Here is a 16,646-nt window from a genome sequence, read left to right as displayed (position 1 = left end):
GCCGCCAGTGTGTGAATGGGTGAATGGGTCTTCGAAGAAGGTTCTCACTTTCAATTAATTATCCTAAGTTTGATTAGTTACTGTATGAATGTATAACTGATGATTATTATTTCTATTTGATTGCTTGAAATAAACCATTTCAAATCAAATCAATCAAAAAATATAGGTTTACGCCATTTAGCTAGGACTAAAAACAAAAAAATCATAAAAGACTTATTTCTTTGTGTTTTATTAAGGAAAAACTGAACCTTTGCTCAATAAAAAAAAAACACAAAAACTCAGATTTTAGTTCAACATAAAACAGGATTCAATTGTTCACCAGAGATTACACAATAAAACCTAGAAAAGTCCTTTGCCAGAGTAACACACATAAATCTGAATTTTTAAATAATCTCGACTGGGACAAAAAACACTCATTTGCAGAATATCAATATTCCTAAAACTCAAACATATCTAAAAATGTATATGTTACACCTAGTTTATTTAGCCAGAATTTTTCTAATGTGTTTTTTTTATTTAATGGTATTATTTAACCATCTCTGACGTATTAATTAGTCCGCTTTCAAATAGTAAGGATCATTCTGGCACGAGTGGTTGCCATAGAAACATTGATTCAGACCAACTCGGACCAATCACTGCTTATTGATGACGTCTGATTCCAACATGGAGGCATTCATACTGCAAAAAAAACTGAATGAACTTCAATTGAATTCATTCACTTGGTCCAGTTCTCAGAGATGATCAATGTAGTTAAGGACATGTGCAAACTGGGTCTATACTTTCAAAAAAAGGGATTCGGATTCTGTTCCTTTTAACTCTTCTGCTCCAAAATGACTGTTGATTACATATTTATGACTGAACTCAATTGAAATTGGAACAGCCACCAGGATTTGAAATGTAAGGCACAAACAAGCTGTCCGCAGTCATGCGACAGTTCCTCCCTTTCCGAGAGTGACTGCAAAACCGTCAGCAGGAGGAGGGATTAACCAAAATGTCAAGAGAGACAGGTGAAGCTGGCAGGATAGTAGTTCATACAAAAGGGTCTCACTTTCAAGGGCAGAAACTTCTCAAAGCAGAGTCTTCAGCCATGTTTGCTCTAGTCTATAGTGAAATTCAATCCACATGCAGACTTCCGTTTGGCAAAACTCCATGCTTTTGTGAGCAGAGCGAAAGGCAAAGTAAATATGAAGAAAAGTTTACGGAAATCCAAACAGCTTCACAATCAACTCCCTGGAGAAATTTGCTTCATCTATCCTACTCAGCAGTTAAAGCGCAAATATTTAACAAAAGAAGAAAAATCAATTGTCATTAAAAGAGAGCAAAGACAAATGAAAGCAACGGGGGGAGTTCTACATAAGGTAAAGTGAAAGCGTCTCGCTGAACTGAAGTCTTTGGGCTCCATTTTTTCCACTGATAAAAATTGTGTTTTTAACATGTTTTTGTGGCATTTTTCTGATGATGGAGGACTTGTATAAAACAAATTAAGCTCAAAATTGCATTTGTCAGTATAGTACTGTAAGTTTGTTGTGGCCTGGAAGTTATAAAAGGGGAACTTGTTTTCTCTTCGTAGCCTCTGGTCTCTTATTCTCTGAAGTTTGCGTTTTATGACAGTGTTTTGTCGATAAACCAAAATAATTCACATTTTTTTAATTTCAAATCTATGTGTCTTTCAAACATTGTTTTACTAATGCAGATGCCATTTCTTAATTTGCAGTTGGAAAACAGATTTTTTTTTCCTACTCATGGTGACATTTTAATTTGAAAGCCGCTGCAGTGAGCGTTCAATGAGTTAAAGTGGAAATTGAGGAAACCTGCCCTGGAGGGGCCAAATTAGTCATCATTTTTGGTTTGTTTGTTCGTAATTGTAATTTCTTTATTCATTTTGCTGCTGATGAATGCTGCTACTCTGAATGAACCCAATTTTGTTTTCTTTCAAATTTACTTTAAAGACCCACTTCTAGTAAAATGGTGTTTTGGGTTTGTAACATGTTCTTGTGGCGTTTTTCTGAAGATGGACATAGGTAAAAAAGAAAATGAAGCTCAAAATTGCATTTCTGAGTATTTCTTCACTCAAATCATGATCAAATAGAAAAAAGCCATTTAAAAAATGTCCTATTTGTGACTAAGAAAATACACTGGGTGGGCCACAAACTCCCTGCTCTGCTCCATTCTTACGCATCTGCTTGTAGACAAATAGATCCATGAACGTCTTTGTTTTCCTCGTCTGAGCTGGAATCTGGATCTAAACCGTACAGCTGGATAGCGCCGATATTGCTCGCCATTTTTGTCGCACCACTAATGCTTGGTTAGGGGTATGAGGGGTTGTAAGCTAGCGGACGAGAGTGTAAACAGAGAGCTCTCAGTGACGGAGAGGGGAAGGGGGTGGGGCTGTGCTATTGTGTCCCCTCCACAACTCAGAGTTGAATTTCTAATGAACTCCTGTCGCTCTGCATACACTACGTCCTAAAAAAAGACACCGGTTTTAAAACTTTGGCTAAATGGCATGTCACACAGCCACTACCTATATTTTGCGTATTTTCCATGAATGAAATATTTGTTTTTTTTTCGTTATACATGCGTATACGTAGTTTATACGCAATTATTACGTAAATCTCAAGCAACTGTGCTAATTTTTGCAAGATGCATACATGAATTTGCGGCTTTCCACGACTGTTGCACCTATGTCTAACGGACTTTTCACACATGTACCAGCAATGTATAACTTTTTAATCGCGTATGCGGTGCACATATCACTTTAAAATTACTTATACCATGGTCTGGGTGAATATTCTATTCTCATTGGCTGCTGGGTGAGGATTAAAAAGTGATAATCCACAGTGGTAATGAACGCCTAAAAAAGAAGTTCCGGTTACAGCATACATTTTCTAGATCGCTGCGCCTGCTTCTTTAAAACAAACTTTAGCTTCATCATCTGGACCAAAACAAGCGGTAAGACGTGAACTTACTCTCTGAACTGATGCTTTATTTAACACATCATGACAATCATCACTTATATTGCTTTCCTTTGTTGCTGCAATCAAGGTCGATACCGGCTCAGCGTTACATGTTACATGTTACTGCGGCCATTTAACAAATAGTCCGCTTTTTATGAAAAAGCAATCAAAACTGAAAAAAATAACAAGAATAAAGTACTAAAAACTGAATGAGTATTTATTTCTTTTGTAAGTGATCATGGTATAAGCGGGATATTGGCCTTCGAAGTGTGCATTATCATAAAGTTAGTTTGTGATAATTCACACTTTGTCGGTCATTATCCCTTACACAATTGATGCACGAATCACTAATGAACTACAAGTAAACTACGCAATGTTTTAAGTTTATTTACGTGTTCTTTGCGTAGTTTATTCGTGTTTCTTCCGTGGTTTTAACATGGTTTAATCGTGATAAATCTGTGATATTCACATATGACCAATTTTCATCCATGCAATGTGCGCAAAATGTACATAGTGGCTTAAAAATGGAATAATCATAGTTAAAGACTTCTGGGAGCGCTTTGAAAATAGATCAAAAGATGATGGGATTTGGAACTTTAGTGATCAGTTTGGTGCTTTATTGGCACAAATTCCCATTTTTGCAAGAGGAACGAGTCCACATCAATAGTAGCCTAGTTGCACCAAATTTTCTATTCCCGAGAGCCTTTGTTTGTCATGCTAATACGTACCAAGAACCGAGTTTGACATCTGAAGGACACGCTCCATGTAAATGAATTGATTTGTTTTGGAAGTTTTAACAGCGACTGAAGGGCTGGCTCAGCGTCCGACTCTTCTTTTCTCCACAATATTAGGCTGCTCTCTGACTGCAGGCAGCTACAGCAAAGGTTAATTAATGAGCAGTGGCAGGAGCGATGGCTGCCGGCGGGAGAAAGGCTCTCCTGGGACTGGGATTCACCGGAGGCGAAAGATAAAGGTGGGGAAGGAAAAGGGTATGACTACTCAGCTGAAATTGAGTCCCCCTTTTCTATCTGGATAACCTCAGTGAGTGTGAAAGCAGCACGATCCCTTTACCGGGCCTAATGCACAGAATTAGATTCAAAAGCAGCTTTTCCCATTTGAGCTTCATTGGCCGTTTCTACGCTGGTTCTCGAACATCAAAGACAAAAAAAAAAAATTAAGCAAACTTCTGCCTAAAATTTGTTCTGCAAATGTACGTCTTCTGATCAGACTTCAGAGGGATTTAATGATCCCTCTGTTATTTTCAGACGTAAATTCTCCAGACTGAAACTTTTCTGTTTTTATTCTAATTCTATTAAATTAAAGTGGTGGAGATTATCTTGTCAGGGCTGCTTTAAATCTGAGAGGTTGAGACATTAATGAGGGAAACCAGAGCAGGAGTGTGACTGTTGTGGTAAAGTTCATAATTAATCGGTGATTATAATCTTTGTTCCCCCACTTCTGGCTTTTGTATGACCTTCCCATCAATGAAACTGCCTTCATTGATCATTAAATCCTATTCTGACCCTTCACACATTCAGGTTCAAGGCATTAATTCTAACCTATTCTAACCTACTACAACATTCCAGTCAGATCAACCAAACTGTTGAAAAAAATATGTAAAAGAAGAGAACTTTCATCATTGCATCATTTGTAGCTTAGGTTGCCATGACAAACACCCGTGTCCTTTTGGTCAACAAAAACAAAGAAACAAAGTGAAGCACCTTAGGTGAATTTAAAATATAGCGTGTGATGAAACAACTTGTCACTAAGCAATTCTACTAATTTTAAATTACTTTTCTTTACACAATGAAAAAAGACGATCACCAGTAAGTTCCATTAATTGTTTTTGGTTTTTGTGTTTTTTTAAATGGAAGCCAATCAGTTCTCTTTTACACAGTAACAGTTTCCTATTGCTATTAATTAAATGTAACTTAACCATGTTTATAAAGACAAAAAAAGCGGTCAATCTGGAATTTAGCTGTCAACTGTTAATTTTCATCATATATATATATATATATATATCCTATTAGTATACATTTGTTAGTTACATTTTTATTTTTACATTGTTTTTTATGTATTGATAATTAAAAACGACACATTAAGATTACACAAAGATACGTTTGTATCAACAGATGAGGCGTTTTATTACAAAGACAGAAAGCAGCGACTATCATTCGTCATGCTCTGTTGTAAACCGTGCAACGCGGGGAGCATGGCATTTCAAAGCCCCTGATGGCTGCGTACGAAGCGCGTGCCATGGAAAAAAAACAGCTTCATTAATGAGCTCATATTTATCGGGCAGGAACTGCAGAGCTGATAGCATGAGGACACAGGCGAGGCGGCATGTGCAGTGGCATATGTATCAGAGGATGTCCGATTGGCCATTCTGTGTATCAATCAAAAGTAAATCTTTTTTTTATTTTTTGGGTTATTTATCTTCGCTGGCCTGCGATCTACCCTCATGTCTTTGAAGATCGACCAGTCGATCGCGATCAACGTAATAAGCTGCCCCGGGTTAAGGTATTTATTCCTACAGCTACATGGTAGTGGGTCATTTTTACCCACTAGACAACACAAGGGTTAATTTTTCATTGATATCCAAGTTGGACTGGAAATGTTACTCTCCCCTCCATGAAAAGGGAAAAGAGTAACCCAGTAAGTGTGAAAAAAGTTAATGATTTTAGTTTATTTGTTTGTTCAGAAAAAGGAGTGTCCATGATAAATGCATTCGACACGTCACCAGCCCATCACATGGATCACAGAAACTGCAAGCTGCCTTTTTTTAATTTAAAACAATGTGATTTTGTAGGTCGGTACATGTCAGGCTGGATCAGAGCTGCCTCTCTTACACTTTGTTAAATGCACAAAAAAAATCCATTTTAGCTGTAAAATGATGCCTTAAATCTAGAATAAAGTGTACTGAAGAGCCTGCACCTCTTCTCACACAGCATGCTGCTAATTGTTTTTTTATTTTTTTTCATTTTTAACATTCGTACTCCCACTCGCTGGTTTTATTTGTGAACCATGGTGGAGGATTATCGCGTTACAGCTCCTCTTTGGTTGTAATGGTTCACTTTAATAAAACTGAGCAAACACAGCAGCGTTTATGCTTTTCATACAGTATTTGTTTAATTATACTTTTCCTGTTGGTTTCTTCTATGTTTTTATGATTGTATTGAAATTGTTTTTTCAGACAAATTCTCTGACTTGCAAACTTAATAACAATATTATAAGCCAGAAATTCAAAGAAGGACTTTAAACAGATGCTTTTAATATATGTGAGCACGTTAGTAAGTTAGGAGGTTCAGAAATCTAACACATTTCAGGATGAGTTCTTAAAGAACTTAATGTGTTAATGGAGAAGTATAGCTATTAACTCTCCAAAAACTGACAGGGAATTCACATAGTCCTAACTGATCTCAAATGGGAGATTAAAGTCCCATTAAAGTCATTGAATCTTCTGTAGTTTTTTGTTATTTTAATATTCTTAAGTGATGTAAAAAGACCTATTATCTCTCATTACTGCTGACGGCAGAATGGATCTCTTGTACTTTGCTGCAGAGGACCAGAACAAACCTCTGATTAAAGGTCATTCCGCTTTAGATTGTTCAGCATAGTTCATCATATTTTGTTTTGTTATTTGGACCTCAATCTAGTGCCGAATGTTTGGAGCTCCTCAACAGTCTTCTTCGTCATCTTGATAAGCTGCGTTCACACTGTTTCTTTTGACACTGGCGTCCACTTTCAATGTTGTGTCAATGTACAGAGGTGATCAGAGGTCCTGCAGCGCGATTTAGGCACTAGGTGCAACATGTTAGTCCAGCAGCAGCCTGTTTTGGGCGTCACGGCGCATTGAGAATTAAAAAATCTGAACTTTGGCAAAGAGTGTCGCATCAACCAATCAGGGACTCGGCATTAAGTGACATGTTGATGACTTGATCAGGAGAAGAATCTGATATTAATCCTCCTAAATTTTATATTTTTTATGTGAATTCTCTTCTTTGCATTGTTCTTCAATGACTTTTTCATAAAAAATAATTTCTTTGCTGCATGTTTTACTTCTACCTTTGCAGAAAGTTTTATCTTTAAAGTATCAATCACAGTTATGTTCAGAAAACTATTATTTGTTGGTTTTTTTTTTTCCGCATTGCAAACTAACCAAACTCCAACTTGCATAGAAACATGCCTACTTGACTGTGTATGAATTGACTGTCCCCGCACAACAAATCAGACGTACCCTTGAAGTCGCGTGTGCTCAATGTGTTTGTTTGGGAAAGCGACAGAATTAGCGGATAACGTGAGGAGAGAGAGGTTTGGCGTTCCTTCGCCAGGTTTTTTAGCGGTACGCAGTACTGGACCGTACCGGCTTACTTTCAGCCCTGATTGTAACTGAGATACACTGAGTGACTTTGACGCGTGTCAAAAGAGAGCCGTCAGACGGGTGACTAAAGGAAGAATTGCGTGGACTTCCCAACTTTCCACCACAGAATTATAACTATTAGAAACATTATGCATTCTTGCAAAAAAAAAACATGTATATGTATATATGACAGTATATGCTTTATTAAACCTCTCTTTAACCTATGAATAATTTTATTTGCTGACAAAAAAAATCCGGTTTCCTCCTGGCAGAAAAATATTTTGTTTCTCTTAGACATGTGCACACATGAGTAAACACCCACAAAAACGATTTTGGCTCCCAAGATGCATCTGAGCGGCTGTGGTGATCAATGTTTGAGGAAACAGTGCAACATAGTTTTATCTTTTCCTGAAAGCATTTCAGGAGTTTAGCGGGGACATTTCTCCCCGGTTGTGAGTCAGTGGAGCCGAGGTTATTAGCTATCATAACATGGCACTCGGTAAAAGCTGAATAGTTGAAACAAGCAGCGAGTGCAAGTCCACTCTTGCAGAAAGCTTGCTTCCAAAAGCATTTGCCCGAGGTTTTTCAGTGAATAATGTGCCTCTTCGTGGAGGGATTAGGCACAGAGGACTCTGCCAAGCATTCGAGCGTTACAGCAGGGATCAGGAATAAATGAGTAACGAAATGACTGAGTCACCACTCCGAGACACGACTCGTACGCAGATTTTTCTCCAGTTGGAGCGTGTCGTCAGAACTTCCTGACATGTTTTTAATTGTTGCCTCCTGCTTGTCAAGCTCATCAGCCGTTTAAGCTATTAGGCTTCTGTCATCCATGTCGAATAAAATGGAGATTTTGCTGGTGCCTACTTGTGCTGGCGCAGAGACATCCGCGTGAATCCAGAGTCAGTTAGCTGGGATCGTAGTGAAGGAGCGGATGGAGAAATGTGAATTTCCTCTCTGTTCTTTAGTTTTTCCAGATGGATACAAATTCAGCTAATGATGACCAAAAAAACCACTGAAAGAGCACTTACAAGATCAGTCAATATGTGCAAAAACAAAGACAGGTTGAAAATACTTTTATCAATTTATTTGCGTCTGCATATCATCTCCACCTTCTGCAGCACAGCCCACATAAAACTCTTGTAAAGAAATTATTGTAATTCAAGGCCACAGAAGCGAGTAACCATATCCCCACGAGCAAATACAAAACAGGGTTGGTTAACAAGATTGCAACACCAAAGTGAAAGCATGTCTGCCAAGTCTACAGATTCAAAGACCACAAACACATCAAACAGGGTTTCCAGCCATTCAAGGGTTTAAGTGTTCACAGAGAGGAAAACAAACAGGTCTCTTTGTTGTGGAGAAAACGATGGATACTTCCAAGCAGAGTTGCGTGTAATGCAACAGCGGGTCCATAGATGAGTGCACCATCTGCATGTTACATATGATCCGTTTACAGTACAGAAATGTTTAAGCGAGACGGCATCAAAGCAAACTGAGCGGCGTACATTTTTGCCCAAGCCACAGCTAAACATCACAGAGTAGAAACGGTCTCTCTTTTTTGACTTTCTTATTTAGATTTAAAGCTCATCTGATTACTCTTTCCAGACAAAAACCCAAAAGGAAAGTTGACTGACTGAATGCTAGAAAAGGAGACGTTTACATTTCCTCCAGTCTTTTTACGCTGAAAATATCACAGCAATAAAACACAGCCCAGAGTCCCAGTTATGGCATTTTGCAGATTAATATGAGTAGCTGAGGGGAAGGCTTTGGAAATTGCTTTGACTTGAAATGTGTCAAAGCTAGAAGTTTTTTTCCCCCCATTTTGATCCCCATTAAGCATTTCCCTCTGATTGAATAAATGCTAAAGGGAGTCGCTAGAATAATCATTCCTGATCCTTTGGGATATAAGTCTTTGCAAGCTATAAATACTTCTGACTTGACTTCCTCCAGACGTCATTTCTTCTCAGGATTTCTATTTCTTTCCTAATCAAGCAAAAACAGTAAAGAAGTGAGGGTTGGAGAATGCACCTCCTCAGAAGGAGCATGGCTCTCAGCGCTCACGCAAGGAAGTCTTTGTGAAAGTGCTGACAGCCAACCGTCTCTGAGCTTTAACATTAAATCACAAACATTTCCATTGATGTAAAAAAAATGCATTCCTGTGTCCGTATCTCTGAAGTCTCGTTTTCCTCTAAGCCTGAAGCATTAAACGGAAACAGCACTCAGAAATTCTGAAAGGAAAAGCCAATTTTTCCCCAAACTTCTCTTTAAAGACCCTCCAAAATACCAGAGGAAAACAAACGCATGTTACATGAACACAGAAATGTCAAATGAGATAAAGTTTAAATTTGATTAAACAGTGAATCGTGATCATTCACAAATGCTTAAAGTTTCACTCAAAAAAGAGTGATAGAAAATGTAAAATAAGCTTCCTTCTACTTATTTTAATATAAAATATTATTTTCTCATCTAGTTTTGGTGCCGTCATCAATGAGCCTTCACACAACAGAGAGAAAACACATGGACACGACTGTGAAGTTTATCCAAAGTTACCATCAGTGCATAAACAATAGGACCGGCAGCTGGATTACAGTAAACATGACAGCTCAACAGCAGCTGACCAGCAGCAGTCACCTGGAGAACCTGGTGTAACCCAGCCTCTTCATCACAGCTCCACACACATCCTCGATGAGTCTGACATCCTTTCGGGGCATCTTTTGCCTCCACATGTTGATATTGGCTGGTGAGACCTCCCCTTCATACATCAGGTTGTACAGGTTGGTGGAGGTGGTGAACATGAGTTGATTGAGGGCTGCGGGGGACAGGGGCACCCCCAGGAAAGTGTGTATCGTCTCAGCCGTCTCCTGAGGGAAGCTGACCAGGTCCTCAAACCTCATGAGGAGGTGGGCCTCCTCGGGGAGGCTCTTGCTGACCCTCAGAGCTGCAGCGGTGTGAGCCAACCACAGATGGGCCAGAGTCAAAATAGGGTTTGTCTCCGAATGAGACAGCAGCCTCTGCAGTATTTTAAACTCCGGTGCAACAACTGGACACCCGTCCCCGACAGAGTTTTTGCTGAAAATCAAGGAAAGGTGCTGTGGGATGTTTTTTAGGGAGTAAAGGCTGGGGTTGCCGTTATAAACCATGAGATAAATCCAGGCTCGAGGGTCCCGCACCACGTAGATTGTCCTCAAGGAAGATCCCACTGCTTCCTGAATGAAAGGCAGCTTCAGCGTCCAGCTCCCGCTCCGCATGTTGAGGACCACCCTTGCGTTGGGGTACTCCGCCACGTGGCGCCTCATTTCCCTGATGTACTCCGCATCTCTGTCCAGGCTGGCCCTCAGCGTGCCCTTCAGTTCAGAGGCCGGCTCTCTGCGCCTGGACCTTCTTTTCCTGTCCCTGGAGGGGCCAACCCTCTGTGTCTGTTTGACCCGGCTGCCCTCTGCCAGCTGAATGTTTTGTAAGTGCAGCTTAGTGTCGTGCACCAGCGACTGGAGCCAGCCCTGGATCATTTTAAACCGCCCGTTTACGGCGTCAGCCCTCGACCACTCACAGGCATCAACCAGAGAGTCAAACTCAAACTCGGTCTCGGGAACTTCCACGTGTTCCGTGGGAACCCTTATGTAAACAAAGTCCGAGGTATTATAGAAAAGGTGCTTCAGTAATTCCGCCCCCGATCCGGGGAGGGTGGTTATTAGGACGGTGGGGAGGGGGAGCCGCTGCTGCTCGTACAGCCTGATCTGTTTGTTTACCTCACTTCTGGCGCCCGCACCTTTCCATTTTACCCCACAGAGAAGCTGATCACAGCTGCTGGAAAGAAACAGCAGCTCCGCGATCCACAGAAGGAGCACAGAGAGGAGGGCGTAGCGCATCAGCCTGCTGAAGCAAACGTAAAACTTTCTCTGCAGGGTCAGAAACCCTATGGCCACACAGAGAACCACCCCTGCTATCACGTTAACTGTGAAGCCAATGTCAAACAGCTGGCTGTCGGCGGCGATTTGTTTAGGGATGAGATGAGTCCCGACACCATATCTGGTGATTTGATATCGATCCTCAACTTTACAGTGACCTCCAAATCCTAAATAAGTCAGCCGTGCTCCAATATCTTTATAGTTTGTAGCTATTGAGACGATCTTCTCTGTGTTATTTATAGTTAGAGAAAGCCGCACCCCATTTCTGCTGTTATCTATAAATCTACAGTTAGACACTTTTGCATATGGCCCATGTAATATGTAAGCCACTCTGCTGACTGCGCCTGTCATTGGAAAAGTGACATTAACATACTGAGTCCACCTCTTCTTAAACTCTGCTGCCTGCTCTGCCTCCTGTATTCTGGTTTCAGGGCTCTGACCCTGGCTGTCAAACCAGAACATTTTATAATGGGCGTCCCACACGTCCATCATCGCCCCGTTGAATCGCTCCATAAATTTGAAAGGGACATATTTGAAGTCGATGTCTAGGTTGTGGAAAAAAGCGCTGAGAGACTTCACGGGCGAGTCGCCCCACTTCTCCACATGATCGAGCACCAGCAGCGTCTGGGAGTTGAGAAGAAGCAACGCTCTGAAAACGCTCTTTAGTTTCATGGCCGGGGAATAGGCCCACACCGCTTCCCCGCTCACAAACATGGAGTCACCGTGTGAGGAGGCCACAATCACCTCCCCTCTGGCGTCACCCACCCCTTCATCAGTCCAGCGCAGCCACTTGGCGCACTCCCCTAACTGGCCCTCCCAAGGACTGTTGCACTGGCTGGTAGGGGAGGGGCCAAACACCAGTACATTGTTCAGATAGCTGTACTTTGGGCCATAAAGTGCTTCAGACACAAAGACTTGCCCGTTTGGAGCAAATGTGAAGGAGTTCTGGTCCGGGTGCTCATGTCCGGGGTTAAAGCTGTTCCAGCCGTCCACCCAGGAGTAAGGCTTATCATGAACGATGTCGTAGACGGCGCGGCCGCCCAGCCGGCTAGACTTAAAGGAGACAAACGTGTTGCCTTGGCCAGTGGGAAGCCCGGCTCCGTAGGTAACCACGCCCCAGTTTGAGAAAATATGCATCCTGGCTTTGCCAAAGTCTTGAGGAGGCTGCGGCGTGAGGTGGGAGCTGTACCACAGGAACTCTGTGTGGAGCGTAGCCCAGCGCTGAGCTGAGGACTGCCCCATGGGGCCATCTTTGGGTCTGTGCTTTCTGATCTGCTGCGCCAGCCAATTCCCTGTCCCGTTCTTCATCACGAACGTGTCGAGGAAAACCAGCTGGCTCTCCGGGCCGTAAAACCAGTTGTAGTTAGAGTCTGCGATGCCGACCGTTCTCTGAAAGCCCGGCAGCAGAGTGGCATAGTAAAACCAGAAGTGACTGCGCAGCCAGTTGTTCTGCGTGTTGTCGATCTTGAAATGGCGCTGCGCTAAGAAGACATACTGCGTGATGGACTTGGCCGTGTAGCTTCCGTACGCTACCCCCTCATCCAAAGAGCCGTCAATAATGTGATTCAAAAGAAACATGGTTTTCTCCATGTAGTTCACAGCCACCTGCTTCCAGATCATTGACTCTGGAAGGTCGTGTGAACCCACCACAATCGCACCAGTCAGAATGGCTAATATGTTAGTGGTTTGATGATTCTGGAGGTACTGTTTCCCCCAACCTCTGTATTTAGAAACCTCATACAGTGCTTCTGTCTCAGAGCGAATTTTCTGAAGGTACAGACCCCGCCTCCGGTCATCCAAGTAAGAGTAAACAAAGTCGTAAGCTGTGGCAAACCCGGTCAGAGAGTGTGCCATGGGAACCTCGTCGTTTGGCGCACTGGTCACCTTCCAGTCTGGATATTCAGCCATCCTGTCCATGAACTTGATGAGGAACTGGAGGGCAGCAGAATCCTCGGGACACAGCAGGCAGTAGAGAGCCAGAGGAGGCAGGTTGTTCCCATAAATTTCATTCCACTTGCTGGTAAACTCCTCGTGTTTCACAGGAGGCATGTAGAGGGGGAAGTTTGACAACATGGTGAGCACGGCTGCACGGATGACTTTAAAAATGTGGCTGTGGGTGGTGGAGGACCTCTGTCTCAGGTGCAACACATCCGCTTGGTTAAAATAAAGGCTGGGGTGGGAGTCAACAGAGTGAAGCTTCCACGGCTCCGTGGCTCCAGCTTGCGTAAGCTTGACCTGCTGTAAGTCTTCTGTGAAAAAGTCTTTCTCTGTGAAGTTGAAGACTCCAGAAAAAGCCGCTCCCACTGCAAACAGTGTTAAAAAGAAAAACCAACATGCAGTGCAGCTACCAGCCATGTTGGGTGATTTTTAAGCTCATTTCACTCTAGAATTAAAAAAAAAAAATCAAGCTGTATGTGGCGGTTATGTCCCATCAATTTTGTTGAGGTTCTGATATAATCCACATGAAATATTCCATAAACTGATTACAAAATAAAGTGCAAGAAAGTCTGGAAGAACAGACTTTAGGGCAAAAGCAAAAAGGAATCTTAATCCATATTTTTCAAAACAAGTGTAAAGTTGTCAAATCAAATCAAAAAAGTTTTAGATTTGTCAGGTTATTTCTTAAATAAAATCCTAAGACGCACGCTGTCCTTCAGTCTCCGAACAAAACCACAATAAAAACTGACATTTCTCTTGTATATTTTTTTTCAATAACTATTGTGGATCCGGGCGCTTCAACAGTTCCCAAGACGAACATCCTCAGCCCCAGTCCGTGTCAGGTCCTGTCACAGCCTGCCAGAGCCTCCGTATGCAGCTGGTCCCGGCGGCCGGATCCGCAGCGCGCATTTCCGCAGAGAACATCCCTCCTGACCGCTACTGGCGCGCCAAACCCCGCGCTGGTTCTGTGCGCAAAGCCGAGCTGGAGAGTCCGTCTGCGCGCATCGCTGCTCCACTCTCCGTCCTTCGGGTCGCGCGTTAAAGTCCAAAAAAGCCAAAGTTGTTCCGACTCCTCAAGTCTTCAGAGAAGCGGGAATTCTGGCGACAGTCTGCGGGAAACTGTGAAACATCCTGCCGGCAAAAGAACGGTCCACATGGAGATGGCTGCTGTCAGCGCGCATTTTTGTGCCACCGCAGCTGTTGGAGACACGCATCTCACAAGCCTGTGTGTGTATGAGTGTGTGTGTGCGTAATCTCCCGACGTGTCTCCGTTCTGTCCTCCCGACTGTTCAACACAACCGGTTTGATTGTTTTTTCCAGTGCGTGAGGAAAGAGTGTCCCGGTTCCAACTGTAGAGGGCGCTGTGACTTCATTAGCTGGACCCTGGACTATATTTTATGGCGTTACATTTTTCCATAGAGCTTTCTCCAATAACAGAACCAACATAATATTAGTTTAAGACTTTCTTTTTTGTAAGCAAAAGAAAGGTCTCCAAATCAATTTAGTCATACACAACATATCAGCCGTTAATTATCATTTTGATCTTTTTTTGCAAATAAAAATAAAAACAGCTCCAAGGTTTTTAAGGTTATATAAGAAATGTTTAATATTATGTTCTGTCAACATGCTCATGGCAGCACACACAAGGGCAGGTCAATTACAGCAGAAAAGCTTATAAAGGCTATTTAACTCTTAGATTGGCCTTGTTAAACCTCGCTAAGATTATCCTCCCTTAAATCATAACACATTCTTAAGATTTAAAGAGATAGCAAAACTTTGTTTGGTTGTTCCCTGTACTTTTTCAGGGTTTTTTTCATTTAAAGAAACTCTTAGTTGACAGCTCTTTTAGTGATTTTAAACAGTTTCCCTTATATATTGAGGCCAACACGATTCTTTTTTTTCAATATTTGAAAAGATTCGTTTTTAAAGTCGAAACAAACAAAACTCTCAAAACCAGAAACACAAATAATGACAGAATAAAGTCAAAGCAAGAGAGGAAAAATGCAGCTACACTGGAGAAGATGACACCTGGTTCAGTGGTCATAACTATTGACTGTATATGAGAACTGGAGTGAGTGTGACATCACCCATAGAAAATAGTTTACCTGCAACTCCAAGCAAAGGAAGTCCATTCAGCCACAATTTTTATTTTATTTTATTTTTTTTGCAATACAAAAGCTGCCATGTTGGAGTAAGATGACATCAGTAAGCAGTGATTTATCCAAATGTGGCTGACTGTTTCAAGGGCAACCACTCTTGTCATTCAGAAGTGGGCCCTCCTATGGTTGCCGTATGGAGTGGGCCCCCCCTCTTTCGGTTTTATTTGCACCTTAGACATGTAGGGTCCTTGGTAGGGGGGGTGCTTGGACATCACTGCAAGCAAGCAGCAGATGTCCTCCTAGCACCCTACCCGCCAATTTTAACCGCACCTTAGACATTTAGGGCCCCTTGGTGTGGAGGGTGAGGGGACGTCACTGTGAGTAATCAGGAGATGTCCCCTTAGTGCCCTACTCGCCAATTTTAACTGCACCCCCCTTAGTACACACACCCCTCCCCCTTCAATATATACATTCCAACATAAACACACACACATGCACACAAACACCCATACACGCACACACATTTTACAAGGAAGGTGGGACCTGGGTCTATCTGTCCCCTACCCCTTCCCTGGTGGGGGGTGCGGGCCTCTTGGCGATGGCGGCCGTGTCCCTTGGGTGCCGGCTCCCTGGGCCCGGCGGTGCTCTCTCCGCACGGTGGGGGATTCATATTACACCTGAGCTGGGGGTGTTCGTGTCCCTGGGGGGTGGGTCCTGGTCCTTGCCCCTGGGCGCTGGGCCCCGCCAAACTTCCAACATGGCCGAGCCTGGTCGGGCCATATTTATAACACCCCTTGTGGGCCACCCTTTTTTCCCCGGGGTTCCCCCCTCCTGGGCGGGGGCGGCGGGCCCCTGCCTTGCTCCTCCCTGGACCAACCGTGGGCCGGGTGGGTGGCTGCCTGGAGTGCGGAGCGGGTCTCCCTTGGGGGGTCCTGGCTCGTACCTGGGGTCGGGGCGGGGGGATGCCCGGAACTCCTGGGTGGTGGTGGGGTGCTCGTCTGGGGCTGTGGGCGTCCCTCTCCGGTGGGGCCCTGCGTTGGGCTCTTCCGGCGCGGTGGGGGGGCTGCTTTCCTGGCTGGGCTGGGGCGGCGCTCTCTTTCCCTCCGTGCCTCCCTGCTCTCTGGCTCTGGGGGCCTCGCGGTGGTCCTGCTGGCCCTGGCCTGGGTGGCGGTCTTGGTCGCCCGGGGGGCGGTTGTTCCCTGCCTGTTCCCGTGTGGCGTTGGGGGAATTCCGGCTGCCGCTGCTGCTGCGGCGGGGGTCTGGGTGTGGGGGTGGCTGGGCGCTCCTCCTCCTTCTTTTCACATTCCACCATCTATTTTAGAAGAACATAAACACTCACTTGAGCACAGGTGTTAGCTCACCTTTGCACTAATAGTTTGCATAATTG

The 16,646-nt window shown here is 43.4% G+C and overlaps 1 protein-coding gene across 1 annotated transcript; it reads right to left on the bottom strand.

Moving 5' to 3' along the window:
* Positions 1-8,386: 8,386 nt before the first annotated feature.
* Positions 8,387-14,488, bottom strand: dselb (dermatan sulfate epimerase like b). The gene has a single exon (XM_004081327.5). It carries the CDS (start codon positions 13,575-13,577, stop codon positions 9,945-9,947), a length of 3,633 nt encoding a protein of 1,210 aa, XP_004081375.1. The 5' UTR covers positions 13,578-14,488; the 3' UTR covers positions 8,387-9,944.
* Positions 14,489-16,646: the final 2,158 nt, after the last annotated feature.

Source organism: Oryzias latipes, chromosome 20 (genome assembly GCF_053564925.1).
Source record: "Oryzias latipes strain Hd-rR chromosome 20, Olatipes_Hd-rR_3.1".
NCBI lineage: Eukaryota > Metazoa > Chordata > Actinopteri > Beloniformes > Adrianichthyidae > Oryzias > Oryzias latipes.
This window is presented reverse-complemented; position numbering and strand designations above follow the sequence as displayed.

What these genes read in the sequence shown, in the direction of transcription:
- dselb (XM_004081327.5), bottom strand. Translation starts at nt 13,577, where the DNA reads ATGGCTGGTAGCTGCACTGCATGTTGGTTTTTCTTTTTAACACTGTTT.